The 25,658-nt window shown below is 54.7% G+C and overlaps 2 protein-coding genes across 2 annotated transcripts; one reads left to right on the top strand and one right to left on the bottom strand.

The window, feature by feature from the left end:
• On the bottom strand, positions 1 to 1,146 carry TGME49_255175 (hypothetical protein; the record flags this gene model as incomplete). Its single annotated transcript, XM_018781088.1, has 2 exons — positions 1 to 117; positions 955 to 1,146. The coding sequence occupies 2 exons, from the start codon at positions 1,144 to 1,146 to the stop codon at positions 1 to 3; spliced, it is 309 nt and encodes a 102-aa protein (XP_018636923.1).
• Positions 1,147 to 6,040: 4,894 nt separating this feature from the next.
• On the top strand, positions 6,041 to 25,415 carry TGME49_255180 (ubiquitin carboxyl-terminal hydrolase; the record flags this gene model as incomplete). The annotated part of the gene is made up of 13 exons (XM_018781089.1): positions 6,041 to 10,078; positions 10,663 to 10,798; positions 11,649 to 14,037; positions 14,577 to 15,027; positions 15,464 to 16,442; positions 16,930 to 19,028; positions 19,863 to 19,997; positions 20,442 to 20,578; positions 21,262 to 21,361; positions 21,663 to 21,764; positions 22,229 to 22,360; positions 22,970 to 23,350; positions 23,838 to 25,415. The coding sequence occupies 13 exons, from the start codon at positions 6,041 to 6,043 to the stop codon at positions 25,413 to 25,415; spliced, it is 12,657 nt and encodes a 4,218-aa protein (XP_018636924.1).
• Positions 25,416 to 25,658: the final 243 nt, after the last annotated feature.

Genomic DNA, 25,658 nt, shown 5'->3' with positions numbered 1-25,658 from the left:
TCACAACGCGAATGTTGCAGTAAACCGGAACACGAAAGGTCTCTGTGACTGCAGGAAAGAATTCCTTTTGTTTTTCATCGTACATGGTTGTTGCCGATCTTGTGTGAAATCGAGGGTCTGCTCACCGAACAAGGTACCACACCGCTGCTTGTGGGCTCCCTGAGACGATGCAGCCGGCATACAAGAGCGACCACGACGGTCGACGCAAAACTGCTTCTGAAGCAGAATGCTGGAGAGAAGAACGAGCAAGGGGAATGACTAGTTATCAGCCGTACAATAGGGGCGTGTGACGGCTGCATCCAGACACGTCTATCCGTTTGCGTGTGAGGAAAGACTGACATGTCTGCTCCTCCTCGCGTGGAGGTGTGTTTCTACTTTGGGGCACATCTCGTTCGCAGCTGAAATGTTACTCGTACTTGGTTAACAGGATTGCTCTCAGTTGTGAATCGGAGTCTCATGGACACTTCGAGGCAAGTGAAAGAAAAGAAGTTGATGATGCTTTCTACATGGAGGTTGTACACAGCAATGGTAGGGTCTTGCGAAATGCATGGCTATTCTTGTATGGGGATGCGAGCAACGAGCACGATTTGCGAAGAATGTGTATCCATAATCACTTTGCATAGCCGGTCCTCCAGACGGTCATACGCCATATTGAAACTGAGTTAACTGGCGAAAAGTGCAGAAGGCACACCTAAAAGTCTTTCCTTGTGATGCTTCGTGGGTCCCCGATCCCTCCTGTGTATCAGAGAGGATCTTTGAAACATATACGTCGAGACAGGAGCTGTGCTGTGAGCTCAACCGTACATCCTTCAGCTCAACAGCTTTCACATGTGGTGACCACTCCACAGGCCTGTGCTTGCCTGCTGCACTAGCGACTGGTTGGTGCACTACCACCCTAAGAGTGATAGATTTGTACAGCCGCCGGTTGTGATGTCCAAGTTGATATGAATTTACCTGATAGGGTAGAGTGCCTTGGAAAGAAATTCTGCGAATTGCCGTACCCGTCGCTGTGCTGCAGTTTGAGGATTCAAATCCCTTCTCGTGAAAGTTGGTAGTGATGCTACTCATCCACTGATCGTACAGACAGCAGCCAAAACAAGACGATTCTGAGCAATGCCGTTCCACACTGAGGGTTGGTTTGACCATTCATTCTCGCTTGTGGGGAGAGGCAGCTTTGCATCTGACGAGAAAAAACGAAGGTCTGTGCTGGAAAATTTGTTTTGGCGAGCATGCGACGGTGAACGGTTGAAATATTTATGTTATGCCACGAAACAACAGGAGCAGGTAATTCCGGTTGCCACAAAAGTTGATAGCACGGGCCGTTTGCCGGTGTTTGTAATCTTCTTTGTCACTGGCATCTCCACTATTCAGGGTCTGACGATCATTTACGGCCTAAACTGCCGATTCACCTTACCAAAAGATGAAACGACTGGGAATGGAAGAGCACGCCATCCTATCGTGATTTACCGGCACCTTTTAAAGCGGTGTAATGCCAGGCCTCACAACTGTGTTATTACCACTTCCTGCCCCCTGATGCGCGTCCAAGTCTTTATACTCAGTCTTTGAGCAGGCCTTTGAGTTTAGCTAGGCGTGGACTATAGTTTCGCAGGTTGAACTCCTGGAATTCGGGAAACTCGTCTTCCGCACGCCGCAGGCGTTGCATAAGCGTCCGCATGGCGTGGTACTGATATATGGAACTCAACTGTGACAGCCAGACTCGTAAGTCTTCTTCTGGTCCAGAACTGCGTGAACCGCAGAGAAAGCCGCCAGTTCCCGCCGACAGGATTCCCTCTTCAGGAGTTCGGGTCGACCCATCACTTTCTACCGTCTTATGTAAGAGGGCACGCGTCAGGAGAAGTTTCTCTTCTTCTTTCCAGGGAGCGGCATCACCCCCCGCTAGCTGCATCAGTGGAATTGGCCCGAAGCCGCGGAGTTCGAAAACTTTTCTCCATGATACTGAGCTGCAGTCTGCCTTTTGACGCAGCCCTGCACCGAGGTGGCGCAGGTCCACCTTTGGGTCTCCATTGCATATAGTTCCAGGAGACAAGCTCCCTACGGGTAGTTCTCTGTCCGTCCTCGCATCGCTACTTTGGTCGTGCTCCTTTCCGGCCATCAAAGCATTGCTCGCCAACGGAGAAGAGTGCAGACCAAGAGAGGCACAAGCGGACTGTCTCGAATTCGTATTTCCGTTCTCCTGTTCCTTCGGAGTTCCCTCTTCACGTCTCCATATTTGAAGTGCAGGGAGATGACCTGAGCCGTAGAAAATACCTTCAGAGATCATCAGGTGAAGAGCTCGTTCGTGGTGTCGTAGCTGCTTCTTATTGCTCAACATGCGCGTTTGTTTCTGAAGGGCGCGCCTGCCGACCGCAATGACAAGGCTGTTTGACACACAGATCCCCGTGATAGGCAACCAACAGGGAATGCACGAATCGAGTATATCTCGGAGTCCTTCTTTCCGGTCCTCAGTCTTTTCACCATTCTCCCCGTGACCAGCGCCCTCTGACACGGCTGTCCCTGCCTGGGCTGCTTCAAAGCGGTTACTGCCGGCCTCTCCGGCGCTTGCACCGCCTCCATTTCCACTTTCGCTCGTGGTGTCAAACGCCGGTGGAGAAAACGGAAATAGCGTCGGGCAAGCGACAGAGGCAAGGCTGGCGAGAGCGTTTGTCAGAGCCTGGCACCTGCTATCCCACGTTGCATAGTACAAGAGAGCATGGTAGTTCTTTAGTTGAGTCACAGAAGAAGCTGGTGGCAGGTCATACCCTTCAGCTTGTCCAGATCCGGGGATGGCGCGACTTTTTCTCCCTGCTTCCTGAGCTTTCGCCTGTTCTGCTGCTGAGATAGACGCGTGAATCTGCACCGCGGCACCATCACTTCTTCCCTCTCGCTCTAAGAGCGCCTCCGCCGTCAAAGGTGGCACACGGAAACGAGCGAAATCCACCACGTTTAGCAGAGGGCACCTAACAGCGAACACCCGGTCATCTGTTCGAGCCTTCGTTTCCCTAGCTCTTCGATGACGGAGGAACGTCGAATGATGTCTACGTCCATCCCGGCCAGACGAGTAAGAGCTACGGGCGACTAAGCCTCGTAGCCTTTCTGGTTTCAAAAAAAACGAGCAGAGATATCCACTGCATGCGCTCACATCCGCTGACAGCCAAAACGAGCTGTCTCGCTTGCTGGAATCACGGAGAGAAGCATGTTTGCGACGGACGCAGACACCCCCGGAACGCTGGGTCTTCGTACTCGAGATCGGTGGTTCAGCGGAACTCCGAGGCCTGCCAAAAGATAAGAATGGCTGCGAGGGATTCCGGGCTTCTCCTCGAACAGAGACTTTATTTGGAAGGCTCCTTGACTCCGGTATGGCGAAGTGGCAACGTGACGAAGAGGAAGCCAAAGACAATCCCGGAGTCGTCGCGCAACGAGACGACTCGCAGGGAATACAACCACTCAGAAGAGCCGCCACATGGAGCAAGAGAAGACCTGAGATACGCAGACAGGCGCTCCGGTAGAAAGGAGAAGCTCGCGGACGAAAAGAAACCAGTGCCGCCATTCGTTGATCTACACCATTTCCGTTGGAGGCCAAGCACGGGTGCACCTCCATCCGGTCCCTATAACCTGTGCTCGATTTTGGGCGCCTGCAAGCGAACAGAGAGAAAGCGGAAAAGCTGAGCTGTTCATACATGTGCATGTAGACAAATACACCTGAGTTCTGTAGATGCAGATACGCCCCTCGAGGTATGTCGTGTCAACGTCGGGCCGTGGCAAAAGTATACAAGAAATGAGATCCATGAACGAAGATTCAGTCTAACACCAGCTGCGTCACGCGGGACACTCTGATCCTGCTGAAATTGACGCAATCTCACAGAAACGATGACACTTTTGCAATATAGCATGTCAAAGGAACGAGGACCCTGTCGGCAGGGTGTTCTTGTAGGCGGGAGACAACCGCTGGGAAGTCAAAGCAGCCTTCCACGTACATCCTGCACATGCGTGCGTGGATGAATCTATGCATATATGGACATCTGCGAAAAAAGATGCATTTCTGGTTCCATTTTCAACGCTCACGCAATTACAAGGACACGACAAACGAGAAATGAGACAAGAAAAAGGCAAGCAGTGTGCGCTTCATAATACAGAGGGTATCGCCGCAGAAAAAAAGCCGTGAAGTCAGCCTCCCCCATGCACCGTGTCGGATTTTGATCCCACAGAAAGGGACTGAAAATTAGGTGAAAAAATGTGAAGACAACCGGAAGATCGAGAGTTCTTCACAATGGAGGCGACTTCTTTTTCCGCGGTCCACAGGAGGTAGAAATGAACGCATGCATGCATCGACGCGTGCAGTGAGGTTTGAAAAGTTCGAGCGCGTCTTGCGACGGCTAGAAGCGACAGATGCTTCCGATTTCCGAGAAAAAGCAAACCAAGGTGCAACAAAACTTGCTCCCCCTGGAACTTTAAGACGGATCGCAACAATTTTAACGGGGAGAATTGCTTGTATGCGATATCTGGGAAAAGTTGCACATTTTATTGGCTATCGGTAGGGAAACTAAGAGACTGTCTTGTCCAAGCCTCGAGTTCCCGACATAGTTCCGCTCGTGCAACGTCTGGCGGGGACGATGTGTGCATCTCCACATATTCCAGTCGGTATCGAAACAAGAACCTAGTTAAGCAAAAGTCTTTCCTTGTAGCGCTTAACGCTGACGTAAATCTGAGCCAAGGTGGTTTGATGTTTTCGTTTTCCAGCTGAGTATCTCCTCACGCCGTCCCGATGGATGAGACGAATGTCGCGAGGCGCTCCCAGGTGGCTTTCAAAGGCCTCTCACCCAGCTTGGTCTCAGCTCCGTAACACACTGTGTACCCAGATCACGATTGAGTTTCCTCTTCCTAGGCCTCGCAGTTCTGCTTGTTCAGGCAAATACATCTGCTCAGTCTGGAAACGTTGAACTAAAGCTAACACTATTCTTTGAAGAGAAGGTGCAATCCCTTGTTGGCTTGTCACCACCGCGGCAACCGGTCCCACTGGGTCTACTGAAAAAAGCGCGCATGCAGATGGAGACAACCATGCATGCCCGAGAGATTGACTGGAAGCTCTCCATCTGAGTCGCTTTGACCTTTCCACACCGCTTACTTTTCCTGTTTACGGAAAAGGGAACGTAGCAAGGAAGCAAACCTGCCAATCGACCGAGTCGGTGCCTGGATTTCTTGTGTCTCTTTCGCCTTGCCTTCGAACACGGCCGTCGCCGTCAATCCGCCTTGGATCGCTTCTCATATATTCCGCCTCCACCAGTCTGGGCTAAATAAACGTCCGTTTTCGTTATTTCTCGCGTTCTGCGCCTGCCTTTGTCTCCTCCACTCGCAGCTGAGCCTATTCACCCCTCTCTGTGTCCAATACAGGTTCCTACCAGTGGCCTTTTTGGGTTCTTCGGCCGATTTGCCAAGCGGCAAGACACCTGCAGTTGCTGCTAGTCCCCCTTTTCCTCCGCTGGTCTTCTCATTTGAAACATCGATTTCTTCCGTTTGTTCGTGTCTCTTTGTTTCTTTCGCTGCACTCTTCTTTCCTCGTCGTCAGGCTACGCGCTTTCCACATCTCTTCCCCTCTGTCCTCTGAAAGTTTGCCGGCCCGCTGCGTACGGGCTTTTCCCCCCTTCCTGGGATTCTTTTCATCGTGCGTGTTTTTCTCGTTGCAACCATGGTGGGCGTTGCCTTCCCCAGTTCTGCTCCGTCTCTTTTGTCGGAGGGAAACGTCACCGTAGTCCTTTTTCGCGTCGGATGAGTCAACAGTGCGGAACGCTCGTCCTTTTTGGTAGACTGCGCCCGTCAGAGAATGCTGTTTCCCCGTCTGTCTCCCCCGTCTGTCGAGCCTCTCCCAATTTTTGTTCACTCCTGTGGTCTCTGACGAAGCATCAGCAGAGATCCACACAGCTTACGCAGTTTCCCATTTCAGTAGGTGCGTTAATTCGGCACACGCCCCGGTGTTGTGCCTTGAGGGAATAACAGAAGTCGCGCGGGTCACTCCTCAAGACGCTGCTTTTCTGCGACTGATTTAATGGATGAACTTGGGGACTCCGTTCTCCAACAAGATGCAGCGGCCCCCGCTTCGTCCACTTTTGCGCGCTGCGACCAGACAGCGACGGGAAGAGAGCCCTCTCTCTCTGCATCCGTGCTGCAAGGATCCCCTCAGAGAACAGGAGTGGACATTTCCAGAAGATGGGCATCAGAAAGTCCACTCGCCTCTTCTTCCGCCGCGACGCTGTCGCTCTGTCCTGTTGACCAGATCAGGAAAACAAGCAAACGGACTGGTTCTTCCCGAGGCGACGATAGGGTCGAACGGTCAGTTCAGGAATCCGCTTGGACTCCTTGTTCGGAGAAAAGTGAAGCCTCAGGTGCTGCGCATGCAGGCTCACGCTCTCGGCACTCCCCCATCTGTTCTGTCGTGTTCACTTCTCCGCCAGCTGCAGTTGCTCCACCCTCCAAGGCGTCTGCTGCGTCGGCTGTTTCTGGTCTGTGCCTCCAGCCGGAGGGGTCGACACCCGAGAGACTAAGAGTCGCGCAGGGAGCTGCTCCAAAGGTCTCGCCTCTAGAGGATGGAATTCCAGTGGCGACCGTGAAGCTAGCAGGGCTCGAGACGTGCCGTACTGACCATCCCCACTCGCCTGCTGCTCCTCAGCTCGCTCCTCAGCATCAGGCGCCATCCGAAGAGCTCAATGTATCTGCGAGATTGCACACGGAAACACGCATCCAGGCGAACGACATTTCTGTCTCGCATGCGTCCGCTTCGGGGAGCCTACCTCCACTGCCTTCTGTCGCGTTTTTTCTACACCGTGCGGCAAGCACATGCGCTCTTGCTTCGCATGCATCTTCGTCAGACGACGGCAGTGCTGCACGGCCGTCTGTGCAAGGAATCTGTGGCCCTGAGAAGCCTAACGCCCGGCAGACGGGGTCGTCTGAACACGAGCTCTCTCCTTCTATCTCGTCTACATTATCTGTTTCGAATTCGGGTGCTTTGTCTCCGAGGAGATCGAGAGGTTGTACAGCCTTTGGTCAAACCGGGACCTTTATCTCGCCGCCGACTGCCTGCTCTTCGCGTCTTTCACCTCGCGGCGGTCGACAAGAGAGGCAGCTGGCTGGGACGAAAGGCGAGCTCACAGAAATGGAGGCAGCGTTTGGAGCTGAGACGAAGACAGAGAGGGAGAGAGTGAGCGCGAGAGGGACCGAGAGGGAACTGGAATTCGGCGACAAGCCAATGGAGATGACGCAAGAGAGCTGGCGAGTCGAGAGCGGAGATGTTGAAGAGCGCGACTCGGGGGTCGAAAGCGATTTGTCGGGAGATGCACGTCAGAAAGGTGAGAAGACTGCAGCGGTGGCTACAGAGGTCCACCCGATGCAGACAGACGCAGCTCCACGGCTTGGCGGAGGAACACGGCAGCTGCATCAAGAGGGACAGCATGTTATGTCTTCTGGGGAATGCCTCGCGGGCTTACTATGGCCCAGAGACCAGCTGAGTCTATCCGTCACCGCGTCGCGAACGGCCCGAGTTTCCTCAACGCACCAGAAAGAAAGCCTAGGCGAGGCAAGAGAAGAGAAACCCAGTGGACCTGATACTCTTCAGCCGACCTCGAAGGAAGGCTTCTCACAAACAGCGCAGGACTCGGAACAGCTGTCTCCGGTTCACGTCGCCCCTTCTTCTCTGTCGGAGCAGTGCTGCCTCGGGGACCTGCTGTTTATGTATAACCTCCGGCACAGTTTTGCGGTGCCTCGAGAGAGCCAGCAAGACGCGCACCCAATGTCTGTTTTCGGCCTGGGGGAGTTCAAGACGGGCGTGTGGGGCAAGGGGGGACAGGGTGGCCCCGGCGGGGGCGCTGGCGGCGCTTCTGGGCCTGGAGCCTCAGGCATCGGGAAGAAGAAGAACGAGAACGCTTACTCCCTTCAGAGAGAGTTGCAGCAACAGCAAATGGCCGTTCGCTGGCTGCTTAGTGTCACGGGAAATGGATCGTCAGAGACATCCGCCACTGGGGCGCTGCCTCGCCGAAGCCGACTGGCAAGAATGTCTCCAGTGTCGAAGGCGTTCGGCGCAGTCTCAGCAAAGCACGAGCCTGCCGGGCAGGCGGCCTCTGCTTTGTTTTCAGGTTCCTCTTCCTCCGCATCTGCAGTTACGTCTGCGCCAGGCCTCCCTGGTGATCAACGAGGACCAGAGGCTTGCGAATCTACGATGAAAAGAGAAAGAGCGGCTTGCGAAGATTCAGGAGGGGTTCCCTCTGTTTCCTCTCACGGTCGGACAGGATGGGAGCAGAAAAGCGAGCAGGCAGCGATCCTGGGCGCCACGGGGCTGCGGAAGTGCCGGTACGTCGGACTGGAGAATTTAGGTGCAACGTGCTACTTGAACGTGTATCTACAGACGCTGTTCATGAATGTGCACTTCCGGGACTTCCTCCTTTCGCTTCCCACGCTCCGTGAACTTGAAGAAATGGAGAGACAAAGACCCGCGGAGGCCAGTCGCCTTTCGCTCGCGCCCAGCACCCCAGAAACACACTCCCAGGTGCTGGCTAGACAGCCGAGAGAAGGACGGACGAGGCAGTACAGCCGGGGGGCGGAAGATAAGAAGTCCCAGGCTGAGGAAAGCGACGAGACTGGAAGCCGCGACGCTGAGACGGCGGATGGTGAATTCCCAGAGAGTCCTGAGCCCAGATGCAAGATTGAAGAGAGAGAGACTCACATGAAACAGGACGCAGAGGAAAGAGGGAGACCACAGGTAAAGGAGGAAAGTCCGAAAGAATCGACAGGGGCCCGCACTGAAAAGACGGCGCTCGTGCCGAAAGAGAATCCCCCCGAAGCCGAACGACTCGACGTCGCTCCTCCCTCGGCAACTTCTTCCGTTCCGGAACCCTTCACTCCCGTTTTCTCAGCGTCCTCTCCTGCCTGTCTCACGCATGGGGGCGGCCGCGCCGAGGCGGTAGACCAGGAAAACCAGGCCGACAGTCGCGCCAGGTGGTGCAACTGGCGGGAGAAGGTCAAGGGCCAAGATGTGTGCACCGTGTTGTGTAGCCAGCGGTACTCTCTGATATCTTCTCTTCAGACGATTTTCGCCAAGCTGCAGGAAGGAATCCAGGCGGCAGTTCGGCCGTCCGTCGTTGCAGATCTCCTTGCAGAGGACCTGTCCTACCAGGAGGACGCGAACGAGCTGCAGCATCGTCTCTTCGAGCTGTTAGAGAGCGAACTCGGCGGGCGAGAAAGTCCTCTTGACTTCCTCAGGGTCCTGTTTGGGGGCCGTTCCAGGCAGACAGTCAAGTGCAGCCACTGCATGTACAGCGGCAACAAGGAGGAGTACTTCTTTCAACTTAACTGTTGCCACAAGAAGTCCCACCAGTCTGGCAAACACGAACCTGGAGACCGGAACAGTCGAAACTCCCCGGAAGAGACCGAAGCGTCGAGGTCTCCTTCTCTTCCGCTATCTTCGTCGCCTTTCAGCCCGGAAGGAGACCTCGCATCGCAGGAAGCTGACGACAGCCGCGCGGTGACCTCGCCCAAACAGGTCGCGGCTTCCACCTCGTCTCGCTGCGGCCCCTGTCCTTTGTCATCTCTACCTGCTAGCCAGGGGGAGTCTCTCTCTTCCTCTCAAGAAGACAGCACGTGTGCGCCAGCGTCAGGTCCCGTCGACAGTGACGTAGCGGCTGTCTCAACTTCTCGTCCTGAGCAGAGCGAAAGCAAGAGGCACGGCCGAAGAGGCAAACGAGGCCCCCAGCGGGGCGCTGCCGCGTCAGCGCACACTGGCGCAGGGGGACAGCAAGGTGGGACGCAGGGCACTGCCGGCGGTAGGAGGCGAGAAGGACGAGACAGTTGTGAACGCAAGGGAGAAGCGAGTTCGACTTCAGCTCGAGGTCCCGGAAGAAAAGGTGTGAGTGCTGGGCAAGGACGGCGACCAGTTGACGAGAACAAAGGCGGTTGGAAACTCGAGGAAGACATGGCGCGGCAGTATCAGAGAACGGAGAACCTCCGCGGCGATTCAGAGTACTTCTGTCCTCAGTGTGGAGAAAAGCGGGAGGCAAAGAAACGCAGTCAACTTTCACTTCTTCCGCCGTATCTGCAGGTAAGCGAACCCCCTGGTAGGGAAGGCGGTGCGACTACCACGGGCATACATGTGTGCACTCTGGACACCAGAAGATGAGCCATGGGACACCTGTGACAGCGCTCCACGAGAAGCTAGCTGCCAGAGGGCAGGTCTCCAGGTAGACCCCAAGCGAGCTGGAGAAATAAAGAAGTACACAGGCATGCATCTAGGCCAGGACGTGAACAGCGTGGACTCATGTTGGCTGCAAACAGAGAGTGTCTACGGCGTGCTTTCCAAAAACGTGATGAAAGTGTGTGTCGACTTAAGGGTAAAATGATGCAAGCTCGACCTGCTGTAGTGTCGACTTCGCACTCGAGACACCCTGTTTTTACCGGCACCGTACCAATACGTTGTCGAATGCATCTACGTAGACAGTTGCATGTGCCATCATACACTTGCATTATATATATATATATATATATAGTTATGTAAATATAGGTGTATGTGTATATGTGTCCGTGGCATATGGAACGCGTCCGCATGAGAATATGGGTTCGTAAAACAGGTTGTGGGAGCGTTTCCTTTGGGTGTGTCCTTTGCTCCTCGTTTCTGCGCGTGTGCAGCTGGTTGTTCTTCGTTACAGCATCGACGTGAAGAAGCAGACAGGCGAGTGGGTGAGGAGGAAAATTCATGAGGCGCTGGAGATCCCTCTCGTCATGGATGTTCGTGGCTGCTGCACGGACGACTGCCAAATAGGGCGTAAGTTCGACAAAGGTGCTTCCTGTTTTTCTACTCCTTCTCGGTCAGCCCATTCCCTGTGTGATAGCCAGCCGCGAGAGGCCCTGACACGGGTCCCGCGTTCCTCTTCACCATTATACGCTTCTCCTCGTGCGCGTCTTGCCTCGGACTGTTTCTTCCGTGCGTCGAGTTTACGCTACCGTTATGACAGTGAAGAAGGAAAAACTTCGCTTGGTTTTAGATTTGACAGGGCATCCTAAGGAAAGGCGAACATCAGGCTTCCGGCTTCCAAGTTCACAGTTTCCATCCCTTCTGGAGATGCTCTCTGCTTTCCGTGGTGTTTTTCCCGCTTGTTTCACCCATCTCACAAACAGAATGGTCTTGCGTGTCGGCTGTTGTCCCCATGGATGTGGTATCTTCGCTCCACTTGATTGCCTCGTGTCTCTGTTTCCAACTCGGCCTGGACGTCTCTGGAAAGCCTTTTGGCGAACCTCGCGGCTTTCACCTCATATACCCTCGGATCTCTTGTCCATCTGAGCACTGTGGAAGAACATCATTCGGTATCCTTGCTCCTTTGAACAGAGGTGACGATACACAGTGGTCCTGTCGCCCCTGTGTTTTTTCTCTCACGTCTTCGCTAGCGCCTTGTGAGGATGCGGATGAAGCTTGAAGTCTTCAATACCGACTTCACTGTAGTCAACGGACTCGTCATGGGCTCTCCGACGCACTGAACTGTTCCGTCTGAGATGTCCGTTTGTCTGCCTCGCTCTCAGGCGCTGTGGTGATTCGTGTCTCGCACTGGCCGACCCGTTGTCTGGGACCTGATCCCTCTGCGTTGTGTGCTGACTTTCCTCGTGGCCGTTTTCCTCAGATCTCGACGGCACCCTCTCCTCTTTAAGGGACGCTTCTCATGCGGCTCACCAGTACCATCTGTTTGGCATTCTCGAACACCAAGGCGCGTCCGCCACGTCGGGGCATTACGTAGCCATTACAAGAGACCTGCGAGAAAGGGCAGCCGGAAGAAGCGAGTGCGCGGACGCGGCATCAGTCGATGACTCCAAGAAAACGTTTCTTGCTTCGTCTCTTTCGGATGGAGATGCTTCTGCGTCTCTCAGTCAGACGACTGAGGCCGCCTCGCCACTCCTTCCGCAAGACGATGGAGATCGCGTTCAAGGTTGCGTGTCTGTTGGAGACTGGCGAGAGGCGGCCCCTTTGGGAGAGGGGACATTACCAAGACAATTGGCTCCTTCTGGCTTGGAGTTCCTTGGTTCCCCTCGGGTGTGCCCAGGTCGCGGCGGTGAAGGCGGCGCACAGAAAGTGAAAGCATGTGCACTGCCCGCTGAGGGAGAACGGCGATCAGACGAAGACCGCCGACGCTCGAACGCTGACCGGATATGTTACGCAGGAGGTCCGGAAGGGAAAGATGCTTGCGGAAAAGAAGCCGAGGGGCCATCGTTTAGTGTTGATAGTCCGCAACAGGCGCCAGGGAAGTTGGTTCCAGCGAAAGGTTTTGAAGGAGACGAAGGCAGAGATGTTACGATTGCTTCTTCCACTGTGGAGCGTGATTTATCATCTCAATCGGTCTCGCCTCCACGCAGAGGGACGAGTGCGTCGAGGAGGAAGGGGAGTCTGCGGGAAGGTTACGGAAGTCCTCCTTTTCTTGAGCCGACAAAGGGCTTCCCTGGAGTCGCGACTGCGGCCGTCCTCCTTGGCGACGCTGACGCCACAACTTCGCCTATCACGAGAGACAGAGACGCTTTTGTATTCAGAGACCCAAGTCCTTTTGCATCTCCTCGCCCTCGCTGGTCTGCGCCTTTGAATGGACCGAACGAGACGGCACCAGAGCCAAACTCCGTGACAGTTGTGGTAGACGTGGATGCGTCTTCCCCGTCCCTCACCGTGTCAGCTGGCTCTTCCTCTTGCAGCAGCGGTCTTGCTTCGTTTCCCCATCGTTCCTTGACACCTCGCCTTTGCTCGTTCCCTCACCCGTCCACCTCAGTTGAAAAAACAGTTGATAAAGATTATTTGAGGTCAGGCTTCGCGGCGGCAACTGATGCCTGCTCGGCGGAGACGTCGAGCGCCCCTGGACCTGGTGCATTGCCAAACTTCCCAACTCACGCCTCACCGTCTTCTTCTATTTTGTCTTGTGGGCTGAATTCCTCGCCTGCGGACAGTTCTACGTCCCCAAGCTTGAAGCCCTATGACGGAGCCGGGGAGACTACGAACGAAGACGCTTGCGTGGAAGTCTGTGAAGAGCCGTTTTTGACGCATACTCCCCAGGCGGAGAAAAGCCGCGGGAGGAGCCAAGCCGAGGCTCTGGATGCTAGCACTCTGTCTCCGACAACAGTGACGCAGAAAGACCTTTTTTCGCTCGAGTTTAAGTCTCCCCGATCGCGTCATGCCGCCCTGGGGCGTCTCTCGACGTGGGTGGCGGCCCCGGAACCCAATGCGGTCGAAGCCAGAGAGAGCGGCCGCGGAGACAGGAAGCGGGTTGAGGCGCTGGAGGCGCAGAAAGGATCCTGCGGCCCGAAGAAAAAGGGCAATGCCTCGTTGACGCAGCGCACCCTTGACCAGTATGTCGGGAGGACCAGAGCGCAGGTTCGGGGTCGAGACACAGGCTGCACTGCGAGGAAAGGAGGCTCTTCACCATGCGTTTCCACCGCCTCGCCGCCACGCCTTGCCTCATCACCTCCGGGGGGCGCGGCGACTTGCTGGTCTCGCGAGTCCCCCGACAAGAAACGGCGGAAGCGAGAGGCGGAGCGAGGCAGGGAGGAACAGACGAAGCGAAAAGCAGACCAGCTGCAGAGGTGTACTGGACGGGACTGCACGCAGGCGGTTGGCGATCGACAGAGCCGGAGCGGAGGGAAGAAGGAGAAGCAAGGAGGAGAGAACAGCGTCTCTCTCGTCGTGGTGGAAACACCGGAAGAGGAGGACGACGATACCGACGTCGAGGAGGAATTTGTCATTCTTGCCTCGCCGTTTCAACACGAGGCCTCCAGGCAGTCTGCGCACGAGACAAGGCACGAGAACGGGTCGTCGCAGGTTGCAGAGGCGGACGAGTTCTATCAAGGAAAGGAACCCCAAATGAAGACAGCACTCAACAAGTTGACGACTCGGAGTCTAGCCGTAGACGATGATCTGGAGGAAATCCCTGAAGTGATCCTCGGTGCCGGTCTCCCGGCGGAGAAGAAACAACCTTTCGGTGTTCAACCGGAGCCCAGTGACAACGCAGACAAAGGACGGAGCACCTCAGACGTTGTGTAAGCGAGAAGACTCGCTCCTCATTTCGATTATTATTCCTCTTTCTTTGTTGGTCGAGACCCTTACCCCGCTCTCTATCTTTGTGCTGTTGTTCTTGCCTCTCCTTTTATCTCTCGCATCTTGCCCCCGTGACAAGCAACATGCTCCTGGTGTTCAACCGCCTGGAGCTGTCTGTCTGCGCGCGGCCTTTTTCCTCGAGGGAAGCGCCACCGCGAACGTCCCGCTTTTCGTTTCGGAGGGCGAATCTCATTGAAAGGAAACCCTGGAGAGGCGCAGAGTCGTAGCGAGCTACAATGCGCATGTGCTGCCTGCGTGAGTGCCGTTTTATGGGTCAGAAAGTGAATCCCATTGTGACAAAAGCTGCACTGTTCACGTGCGACTGCATGTGGAGGTTTATCGCAGTCGGCTCGTTCTGATGTATTCGTATCTTTGGTCCGAAATGACCTCGCCCTGCCTGAGTGGAGTGAGGGGTAGAGAGACATCAAGTGGTGCTTTGTGTTTGTCTCTGTCTGATGCTCAACTGTGAATGTTTGTTTAGGGAGACGAAGGCAGCTCCTCAAACGGCGGCAACGCGATGGTCCTGGGTGCGTTTCGACGACAGCGAAGTGCGTCCCTTTCCCTTGCCGCGCCCAAGTTCTTCAGACCTGGATTCGTCAGCGCCCCGGTCCTCTTCTGAAGGCTCGCCTCGTTACCAAACACCTCCGGGGGGTTGCGTCGTGTCCTCGGTTGCTGCCGCTTCTGGCGCATCGGCCTCCTCGTCTTTGTCTTGCTCTCTTCTGGCAGAGGAAGGAGAGTGGCGACGTGCAACGCCAGAAGCCGAGCGAGTGGGGGCTACCAGCAGGGCGCCGGTGGGACGCTCCTTTTCCGCTGGGCCGCTCCGGATCTACAGCCGCACAGTCTACATGGTCACCTACATCAGGGCTGATCTAACTGCAGAGGAGACAGACATGCCGCTCCCTCGTGAGCTACAGGACTTCATTGATGAAGAGGTTAGCGCGAGAACAGGCAGAGAGGGAGAGGCAGGGCAGCGAGCAGCTCTGGACGAGAACGAGAGGGCGAAAGAACGATTGACGAAAGTATGGGGGAAAGACAAAAGACAGAACTGGCAAGACACGTATGGCGGGAAGAGAGCGGCGAAAGGGACACAACCGGAAGGACCAGAGTGGGGAACCGAAAGCAAAAGGAGGCGTCGCTAGGCGTCGCTAGGCGTCGAGAGAACGTGAACAACAAGGCGGGTAACATTGTTTTGGAATCGAACTAGAAGCAAAGTGAAGACGCCATGCGGAGAAGAACTGCGGCTTTTGCTCGGGCACACACGACGACAGAGGAAGAGCAGAAGCGTTATCGGGGTGTTCTGCGAGTAGAAGAAGAGAGGCAAGTGTCTGGGCCATCTTGCACCTTTGCCTGTGTTTTTTGTCTTCTCAGAATGAACGAATCTGCGAAGAGCAAGAAACTCTGTCCATGCGACAGCAGACCCTCTTGGCTTACGTGCAGCAACGGCAGGCAGCGCTCCAGCAGCTTCTCCGTCACGCCTTGCCCTCAGCGTTGAAGGAGTTGGAGCAGCAGAGACTAGAACGGGTTCAGAAGGAGGCGCTGCACGGTGAGGTGGTTCGCGCACGACTTCCTTCTCCTGTGTGTGAGAGGAATTTGGTGAATATCCAGCAGCGGCTGTCTCTGCTGCCGCAGCTGCGACAGCTGTCCTTCATTCCGCGGTCCTGGTGGCAACAGTTTGTTCGTGGCATTGACTACCCGACGATGTCGACGTCTCTGCCGCCTTCGCTTCTCCCGAGAAGAGATAGCAACAATCGTAACGGGATCTGCATGGTTCCTCTCACCAAGGCTGAGAACGGAGACGGCAACAGGCCAGCGAGAAAGAGGAAGAAAAACAATGCAGAGCAACGAGGCGCGGCAGGCAGCAGCCGAGAAAAGAGCGAGGACGAGCTAAGGGAAAGGGGGCGACTTGGAGCTCCAGGTGAAGAGCACGCGACGGCTGGAGAGAGTGAACTCGAGGGGAGTGCAAATGCTGGCGCGAAGAAAGAAGCGAAAGAAGAGGATTTGAGAGGATTGAGCATATGCGAGGTTCTGGAAGGGGAGACGCGTGAAGGTAGGCAGCAAAGCCGTAGCGCCATGAAGAGCGAGGAAGCAGCGATATCAGGGCATCGACAGCAATGGCTCCAGACATCAGGCGGTGGACGGGACGCTTACAGCCGAGCTGCAAATGCCCAGGAAGAGGTGAAGGCTTATCGCCAGCTAGAGCAGTCTTATGCCGACGGTGGAACGACGAGCGAGGAGACACGAGAAGGTCGCGATGGCGACGCCACTTCGCCAGCCTGTCGCTCTGAGAATGACAAGGAGAAGGGCGTCATCGATTACTCAAGCATCCTCTGTCCCCATTATCGCAACGGTAGGCTGGCTAAGGCATGAGAGAATATTTTTTGTGTCCTTCCCAGCAATAGGTTGTCACCGTCTTTCTGTAGATGTGGTAACGGCTTCCAGGACCTCGCATTTAGGCTCTCGGATTACGAGGAAGAAGGACGCTTCGCCTTGTCTCCAAGGCTGTGATTCTATGGGAATGATCGTGCATTCCCGGAGCGTCGGGCTGCAGTCAACCATGCACATGCCATCGAAGGATTCGATGAGAAGGAACAGAACGTTTGTCGTTTGTTTCGTTTGTCATTTCGGCGCCTTCTCCTGTTTATGACGTTTCTCAGCCCCTGGTTGGTATTCCGAACAGTGTTTCCGGACCTGTTGCTTGCTTAACTGCTTGCCTGCCTCTCTTGCCCGTCGTCGGTCTTCTGTGCCTCTCGTGCAGTCTCTCCCTGTTTCTCGGTAAGCATCTCTCCTTCATTCTCTGCTTCACTCTCTTGTTCTTCGGTCTGATGTCTCCTCAGCGCTTGCGGCTTCCATCTCATGCTCGCCTGCCGCTGCCGGAACCGTGGTGTCGCCACAAGATGCCTTGGTCACATCCTCGCTTTCCATGCCTGCTCTTCCGTTAAACGCGTCCTCTTTCCACGAAGCACACCGGCCTTGGATCTTCAACTCCATCAGCGAACCAGATGAAGAGAAGCTGCTCGCAGAGCCGTCTTACCCCATCGAGAAGCTTTTGCGTGTCACGGATTTTTGTGGCGAGCGTGGAGTGGATCCTCTCTCGATTTGGACCGGGGAGGCGAAGGCTATTCCCACTGCGCTTTTCTCGGACCTCCTTGCGGCTTCGGCCCTTCGGCCTTCCATCCCGGATCCGTCGTTGCTTCCGAATCTCTGCAGCGTCTGCAGCGCGGCTCTCAGCGGCCTTGTTGACTTTTACTCTGAGCAACATCGCTCCATCGAAGCCATTCTCGAGGCGCTAAAGAGACAGAAAACGATTCCAACGGTCTGCGAGGAGACGCCGGTCTCTCCGGAGCTTGTCGAGTCCTCCTCTGCATGCGCGATTCCAAGTTCAACAGCGAATCTTTCAAGTCCGCCAAAAGAAGTGACTGTCTCATCTACGGCCAACGGCGAAGCAGATAGAGCCGAGGGTGTGCACCTGCAGTTCGTTCACGCTGGGGGGGACGGGGACACTGCGCCTGCTCGTTCCGAGTCAAGTCAGGAAACGGAGAAGAACCAGGAAGAGACAATCCATGCAGAGGTTCTGCCTTCTATCGTGGTGCCTTTACCGTCTCCTGACGACGTGCATCTGCGGTCTTCGTCTCAAGAACCTTCTGCCTCGTCTGTCGCGCCTGGCGACCAGCAGCAAGGTGGTGAGAAAGAGGAAACCCAAGGAGGCAGACAGATTAGCTGCGTTGCCAGCCCGTGTGGCGTAGGTGCTCTGTCGCCGATCGTCTGCGCAGGCGTCGACGAGGTTCCCGATTCTTCGAAGGTGGCGCCTGTCCAAGACGCGGAAGGAAACCGCCAAGTCTCTGTCTCTTCTTCCCAAAGCAGAGTTGAGGGGAGTGGTCCGGATAGCGGCGACAACCAGCGCCTGGAGACTGAGGAGCCTTTGTCTCCTCGGATTTTGAATGAACACGAGACGCCTGCGACGGATCTTCTAGGGTGCTGCATTCCGTCTGCGTCTCTCTCTTCTTCGCCACGAGCCGCCGTCCCCGCCTTGAATCCGTGGGTTCTCGAACATACGGCGACGCTTCCAGAGTTTATTTACGTCTCGCGTCGGCCCCTTCAGAGGGCGTTTTCCCTGCACTCGTGTTTCCTCACACTCTGCACGCTTCCCACAGCCTCCTCACCTGCGTCGATTCCTTTCTCGGCGTTGCTGCCTTCTTCGTCGAGTCCTCAGTCGCGAGAGTTGAAGGTGTTGCGGGCAAAAATGAAGCGAGAGGGAAAAGACAGCAGAGAGAAATATCTCTCTTGGCTTACCCTCAGCGACGTGCGTCGCGAAGTGACTCTCGGACGAAAGCTGCCACAGGGCGACTCCGATCCAAGCAGGGGAGTGAAGCCCCCGAAGAAGGACGCCAGGAAGGATGGCGACTGGGAGCGGGCAGAGGAGGGAATCGAAGAGGGGGAAGCCAGCGATGGCGACGGGACAAACGACGGAAGGAGAAGGCGAAGAAAGAAGGTCGAGGACGAGGAACAGGGCGAGGAACAGGTCTGCGGGGACGAAGACGTGGAGGATGTCAACATGGATGACGAAGGGGAGGAGTCGGCTTCTTTAGGGTCTTTGTTGCATGCAGAAGACGAGGGAAACGCGACGAAAAAAACGAGAGTCACACGCGCAAGGAAAGCCGTGTCTTCTCCCCCTGGGGCGAATCGCAAGGCGGTGGCGCACACACTGCATCGGGCGACAAGTCGGCCGCGCAGCGACCATAAGCAGGAAGAGAACGAAGACTTGGAGGAGGAAGAAGGAAACACAGAGGAGGGTCAGGGGAACAGTCAGGATGCGCACACCGGTCGCGACAATGTCTTCGACTTCGCCTCAGATCTCCTCTGCTGCCACCAAAAACTCCGTATTCAAGGAGCCGTTGGAAAAAGCAACAAACTTCAGCGTTTCTTGGTAAATAAAGTGGGATCCGTAACGCTGGTTCAGACTCGCTTGTGGACTGTGTCTGGTTTCCCAGTGAACGAAGCAGGCAGGCCGAGACCGAGTGTAAGAGTTCCCTAGATCTTGCTTTCGCTGTCTGTCGCACTCTACGGCTCTTGTCTCCTCTGCTGATACATTTCCAACGGTGAACGATTGCCGCTGTCAGTATTTCTCGTGTGCATTCGCGTTTATGATCGGTGCCCGGATAGGTGCAATGGTGTCGCCTTGCATTTGGACGACGGTACCGGATACAAAGAGACGCCCTGGCCGCTCTGCAGTTTCAACTTGCTCTCGGACGTTGGCCTTTCCTTCCCAGCCTCAGGAGACCTCACTGTTTACACACCGCAGGCGGCCGTCGTCTGGGGTGCCGGAGACATGCTTGCCGCTCTTTCAATGAGTGTTCTTGAGTCGGACGTTTCTCTGCTTTTTTCGCCCATACACACACACAAGAACTAGGAGCACTCACACTCTGCAGAACTCAATGAGTTAAACCATTTGGTGTTTTTGAAATCGTAGTAGTCGGTGTTTCCTTGCAGAATTCGATCGACGTTGATGTCTCCGAGTTCGCTGTCTTCAATCAGGGTCTGCGGAAACCACATGCCTGTACCGCCTGTCTCCCTCCTCATGTCCCTTACGCATTCATATGTCTATGTATGTATCTATATATATATATATATATATATATATATATATATTCATACGTCCAGGTGTAGATATCTGTGCATTCTCTGATACATATATATATGTATATTTATGCGCAGCATTTGGTTTCTGGATAACGTGTCTCCCACCTCTGTTTTTCGGGTACGCATGCAGGTGCCGACGGCCGCGATTTTGAACTTTCTGTATTTCGAAAGAGAGAAGGCCGTCCTGTACCGGGAACTGGGAATTGCGAATCCTGTTACCTTCGACTGTTCGACGTTCGTCAGCCAATACGCTCAGGAGTGCTCGGTGCGAAACGACGATGGGGAGGGGGTCGGAAATGTGCCAGTGACACACAGAGCGGGTTTTTGAGAGAAGCAGTTGGTTTCTATTTTGGTCGAATTTAAGCCCAGAAATCTGCACAAAGACAAGTAGAAGGTCACCGCATTTCTGTGGCGAGTGTTTTGCCAGTGACGTGCTACGCTTGTCTGTCGCGTTTCCTACTTCCTGGACGTTGTCGTCTCGCTTGGGTTTATCTCTCGACTCATCCGTGGTGTATCTTCGACATCCATAGGTGACACATGCCTGTTCGTCTTGGCAGTAGCATAACTGGTGTGCATACCGATACACGGTTGTGTGGCGCGTATGTACACTATAAAAAGGAAATGAACACATCTATAACTATTCATACATGTGTTTACCTCCGTGACACTCCTGTGCAGGTTCCTTTTGTTCTTGGTGATTTTTTCTCAGATCTGCCTTACGGAGCAACAGGCGGAGCAGCAACGGAGACAGGTGTGGCGGGACAAAAGGAACGAAGAGTCAAAGGCCTTGGGGCAGATCATTGGAAAGCGATGGCGGCTGAGGAAGGAAACGGGGCCGGCCAGCAGGTAGGTGTTTTTCCGTGGGCGTCCTTGAGCGTTTCCTGGTCTTCCCTCTTGCACAGTTACTCATAAATTGGCCATTCGCGTATCTGTCACCTGTGTTTTACCTGTCGTCTTGTTGGAGTCTCACTGGCTCTCGTTTCTCGCCTCGCTGTCTCTTATTGTGCAACGGTTCAATGTGCTGCGTCCTTTCTCGTCATCTGGGTTCATCTCTTCTGGGTCAGCTTCTTTGTGTGTGTCTCAGTTTCTCCCCGTATCCTGTCTGATATCTTTTTCAGTGGTTTCGTGTTCCGGTGTATTTTCCGTTTTCCTCCAGACAGCCATCTCGTTTGTCTTCTCTTCTGCGGCAACGGCATATTTCTTCCCTTATCTGCTCTTCTCCGTCCGTGCGTGTCTCTTCTTTTTCGTCGTTCTCGTGCTTCGGGCTGCTTGCCGCAAGTTTCTGCTGGTCATGGCGTTTCCACCAGGGCGGGCCTATAGCACTGGACATTACGGGTCTGATTTTTCTTCACCATCTACGCGCTTCACCCTCTACGCTGGAGTCCTTTTCTCTTTGTCTCCTCTGTCTATATTCACTCTTTATTGCAACGATGACGGCGTGTGCTTTTGGTTTAGCTGTTGACGTCTCCTGGGCGTCTTCCCTGGAAATTTCACTGCTTCCGGTCGCTTCGAAATTGAAATGTCTGCAGACTGGCTACGCCCCTGCCGAAGAAGGGCCGGTTCTTTTTTGTCAGCACAGAGTGGCGGCACCAGTGGCTCTCCTACGTTGCTTCGGGGTGCGAGACAGAGGTGAGGTTTATTCGCTGTGTGATTTGCCTTCTCTTTCCTTTGGCCGACAGACACGCTCTGGTTCTGCTTTTTACACTCTGCCATTGCTTCACTGTCTGCACGAACCGCTGCGTCTGACCGTCAGGATTATTCCTGACGACCTACTTCGTCTTCGAGGTCTTTGTCGCTGTCCACACGTTCTGTGCTCAACGGCAGTTCCTTCTTTCCCTCAAAGTTACGTATGATTTCCTACCGTGATTCTCCGGCTTTGTTCTTGGATCTGGCGAGTTCGTGGATGAGTCTTCTGTGTTCTCACTTGCAGGGTGTCACGAGTAAACCTCCTCCACTGCTCAATTCTTCGCTGCTCTGCGACTGCCCGACTCGTGGCCTCAAGGTCGACCCGACAGACACGCTTCTTTCTCCAGTAGGTCCCCGCGTTGACGCGGCAGAGGGGAAGAATGGGTCGGCGGAAAACAGCAAGCAACGTTTTTCTGGCTGTTTCGACATTCTTCAGCAGCATCTCGTCCATTTGGTAGCGTTCCAAGGAGGCGGGGCAGCTGGCTAGAGACTAGAGACTGCCAGCAGATCACGGAGGCACGATGCAGTCCCTTGACGGGTCTCGGCGGGGCCGGGAGCTTTCTCACCATCTCTCGCGGCTTCGGAGGCCAATCGAGCCGAGAAGTTAGGGTAGAACTAACACTTCATAAGGTATAAGAAAGGATTGCTGTAAACCGTGATATACTTGTGCGTCTGGATCTGTACGCATCTCTCTCTATATATATGGTTTGTGATCATGCTAGCGATTCTTGTCTCCTATCCATACTTCTCATTTTTCCTGTGTTTGGACTATGATCTTTGTTCCATGGTTTGTTGCCTGTGGAACTTCAGACCTTTTTGGCGGATCCTCCGGAGAGTGAAACCGACACTTACATCCTCGTTCACGAAGACGACGTTGACTTGCTGGAGCGGTTCGGCCTGACGGGTTTCAAGACGGCAGAGAACCTGTCGATGTGTGTGGAGGTGAGACTTGCGCGCCCGACTTGCTTCTTTCGGGGTGTCAGGGTGGCACGAACCGGAGAATCGCGTGCGGAAACAGCAAACATCGAAAGATAAGCCACAGGTAAAGTGGCCGAAAGTTGAGAGGAATCGTAGAGGGACAAGACGCGCAACTTATCTCGGTTACGTGTTGCCTGAGAAGGAACTCGCGAGAGCTGACGCGAAATACGGAAGCGAGAGAAGACTACTTTCTCCACTCTGAAACATTCGAAAAAACGCATGAAGAGAAAAGAGCTGGAATCGGGATCTCGAATTAACTGGCAGGTTGACCACTCCTTGGCGCGTCGCATGAGGAAGGACAAAGAAAAGAAGCCACGACGAGGGAACCAGCGCGAACATCCAAAAACTTGCGACAATCCGACAACGTCTGGAGACAAACATTCTGGGATATCCGTTGACCCTTGCCTTCGATCGCCTCCCAACGTGTGGGTGTTGGTTTCCCCCGGTATTTTCGCTTCTTCTTTTTGCCACACCTCCAGGGCTGAAGCCATCTTTTTCGTGTGTTTTTCCGTGTCTGTTTTTTTCATGTCGCGTTTCACTTCCCTTTGACTCCACTGATTTTCTGTCTTTCAGGTCAAGCATATTCCTGGGGAGATTGCGAGCTCGTTGCTGCCTCCGTCGTCTTCCCCGTCTTCAAGGCTGGCTGCGTCGCCCTGCTTTGCCGGCCCGGTCCCTGCCTTTTTCTTCCCCTCTCTCGCCCCGTGCTCTGCATGCGTCCGTACCCACCGCATCGAGCAAGGCTTCTACGATTTCCCTCCAGTAGACCTCTCGTTCCACCTTCGTCAGAACAGATGGAATGGAGACGCCCCGGAGGTGAAGAGCGAACCGGAGACCGTGCGCGAGGCTGGGCCAGGGCGAGGCAGGGGCAACACAGGAAACGGCGGTCGAAGACAAGCGAGTAGTCGCGTGCTCGGGCAGAAGAAAATTACCGTTCGTGTCAGTGGCGAAACAGAGGTAGGGACGACGACTTCAGTGAAACACAGTGGACTATCATGCAAATGTTTTCCATGAACGGAAACGACCTTTCGCTCTCAGGGAGCGCTGTCCGTTTCCGTGTCTCTGGAGCTGCTGCACTTTTGACAAATGTGAATTTGTTCATCTGAGGTCCACTGACCTAACACTCACCTGAGCACTTCGTGTGCGGATGTGCGGTTGCCGATGCTTGTAGCATCAACTTAATTTTGATGTGGTGTGGTCGTACACATATGCATATACAGTCATATATATCTATATATTCAATACTTTAGTCTCCCGTGAAGTGCATGTGTCTCCATATCTGTACAAATGTTTGTATACCTAGATACGTGCTTTGTCCCTGCTGATGTAGATCGACATGTTCGTAAGCTGTGTCTACTGCAGAGCATATGCGTGCGTTCATTGGCATTCACAGTAGCGGGGTGGATGGTCTTCGCGTTTGGTGTTTTCTCTGTTGCCTTTCTAGATTGCGTCGCTCCTGGCGCATGTCGTCGCGAGCATGACGGAGGCAGAGGAGACGAAAGAAACGACAGTATACCTGGAAGGGCCGCCTCGGCATGTCTTCTACTTCTCTCCAAAGTCTTCGTGTCTCTCCGTGTCCATACCCGACGCGGGACCTACTGCCTCGCCTCCTAATCGTTCTGTGTATCCTTCGACATCTCCGACCACCACAGATACGCTCCCGCGCACGGCTCCAAGTCTGATCTGTAACGCCGCTGCAGCGCATTCACCTCCCGCCGCCCCTCGTCGTTATTCAGGTCACCGGGAAGAGGGGAAGGACACTCAACTTCTAGGCGATCTGTGTGACGGGCGGGCGGTTACTCGTCCCCTTTGCTTGTCGCCGTCAGGAGCAAGACAGAAGGAGCGTCACGAGAATCGAGAAGCATGCGACGTGCTCTGCCTGGAGCGTACTGAAAGGGCCACAACGGAAAATGAGGCGGAGCCAAGAGGAGAACGCGAATCACAGAGCCAAGCAGAGATATCCACGCGTCCTTTGGTTTCGTTTGTCGACGAGGAGGTAGGGAAGGCAGTTAAGGCGGACGCGTCCGGCACGCGTGTACGGCTGCCCGAAGAAACATACACAGGGAGCGAGCACAGCGGGATTACCCTGCGCGCTGTTTCTCTTCCCCATTCGTGCTGTCTCTCGCTGGAGGTGGAAATGAAGACACATCTCCGCGATCTCCTTCTGTATGTCAATGAGGCTTGGCAGGTGTCCTACGAATTCCAGGAGAGCAGACAGCTGGACGAGGTGAGGCGGGAGAAGGCAGTGAGAAAGGAAGCAGAGGCGGCGACAGAGGACGAGGCGGCACTCGTCTCCGTCGCCCTGCAGGAGGGGGGCTTTTTGGAGGCCGAGGAGGGAACGCGTCGAAGACAGGCTGATCGCGAAGCGACAGAGAGAGTGTTGGAAATCCAAGATTCTGAAAAAGAAGATGACGGCGGATCCGCGGGGGAGGCGTCGCAGGTGGAAGAGTGTGTTGAGGTTCAAGATGCATCGACGAGCGCTGAGAAGCTGGCACGCAAGCCGCTTTCACCACTGCCGGGAGACTCTCTTGTCAGAAACAAACGAGAGAGATCAGAGGAACCCGAACCCGTTGACGTCCTGACGGACGGTGAGGAGCAAGAAGAGCTAGCACAGTCAGACCAGAAGAAAAGTCGTTTTGCCACAACTCACCCCACCAGTCAGGGACTCTGCTCGCTTCTGCGGGGAGATGGCAAGTGCGACAACGGGACAGAAAACAGGAGAAAGACAGCAGGAAGAAACATGCCAGCCCGCAGGAGCGACAACTTGACTCAAGAACGTGAGCTGCGGAGACCCCAGGACACACGCGCCGGGCGAAACCAGAGGGGCAACAGGCAGCACGCTTCGTTACTTGAAGACCCTGGTCCGAAAACAGGAGTCCCGGGACAGCCGGATACCACCGGATGCTTTATACATCAGCAGCTTCACAGCTCGACTGGAAATATGAGGCAGGACCGTACACCAACAGAGACTATCGTGCTCCTTGATGATGACGAGGATGATCGAGCAGCACCGTCTCGCTGAGGAAGAGCGAAAGAGCCAGGGATGCCAGAACCCAAAACTCTCCACTCAGACGGACGTCCGGCACGCAATTGTTTCCAAGTGTCAGATACACGAAGCACCACACCAGGAACTCACACCGAAAATGCACAAGCTTTTTAGATGGCTTTTTTCTTACCTGGAGAGGCGCTTGACGCCTTTCTATTCACTACATAGTTGAGCACGTCAGTCGTAGGATGCGCCTGACGAGATGTCGTGAAGAACTCT

Source organism: Toxoplasma gondii, chromosome VIIb, assembly GCF_000006565.2.
Source record: "Toxoplasma gondii ME49 chromosome VIIb, whole genome shotgun sequence".
In the NCBI taxonomy this organism is placed as follows: Eukaryota; Apicomplexa; class Conoidasida; order Eucoccidiorida; family Sarcocystidae; genus Toxoplasma; species Toxoplasma gondii.
This window is presented reverse-complemented; position numbering and strand designations above follow the sequence as displayed.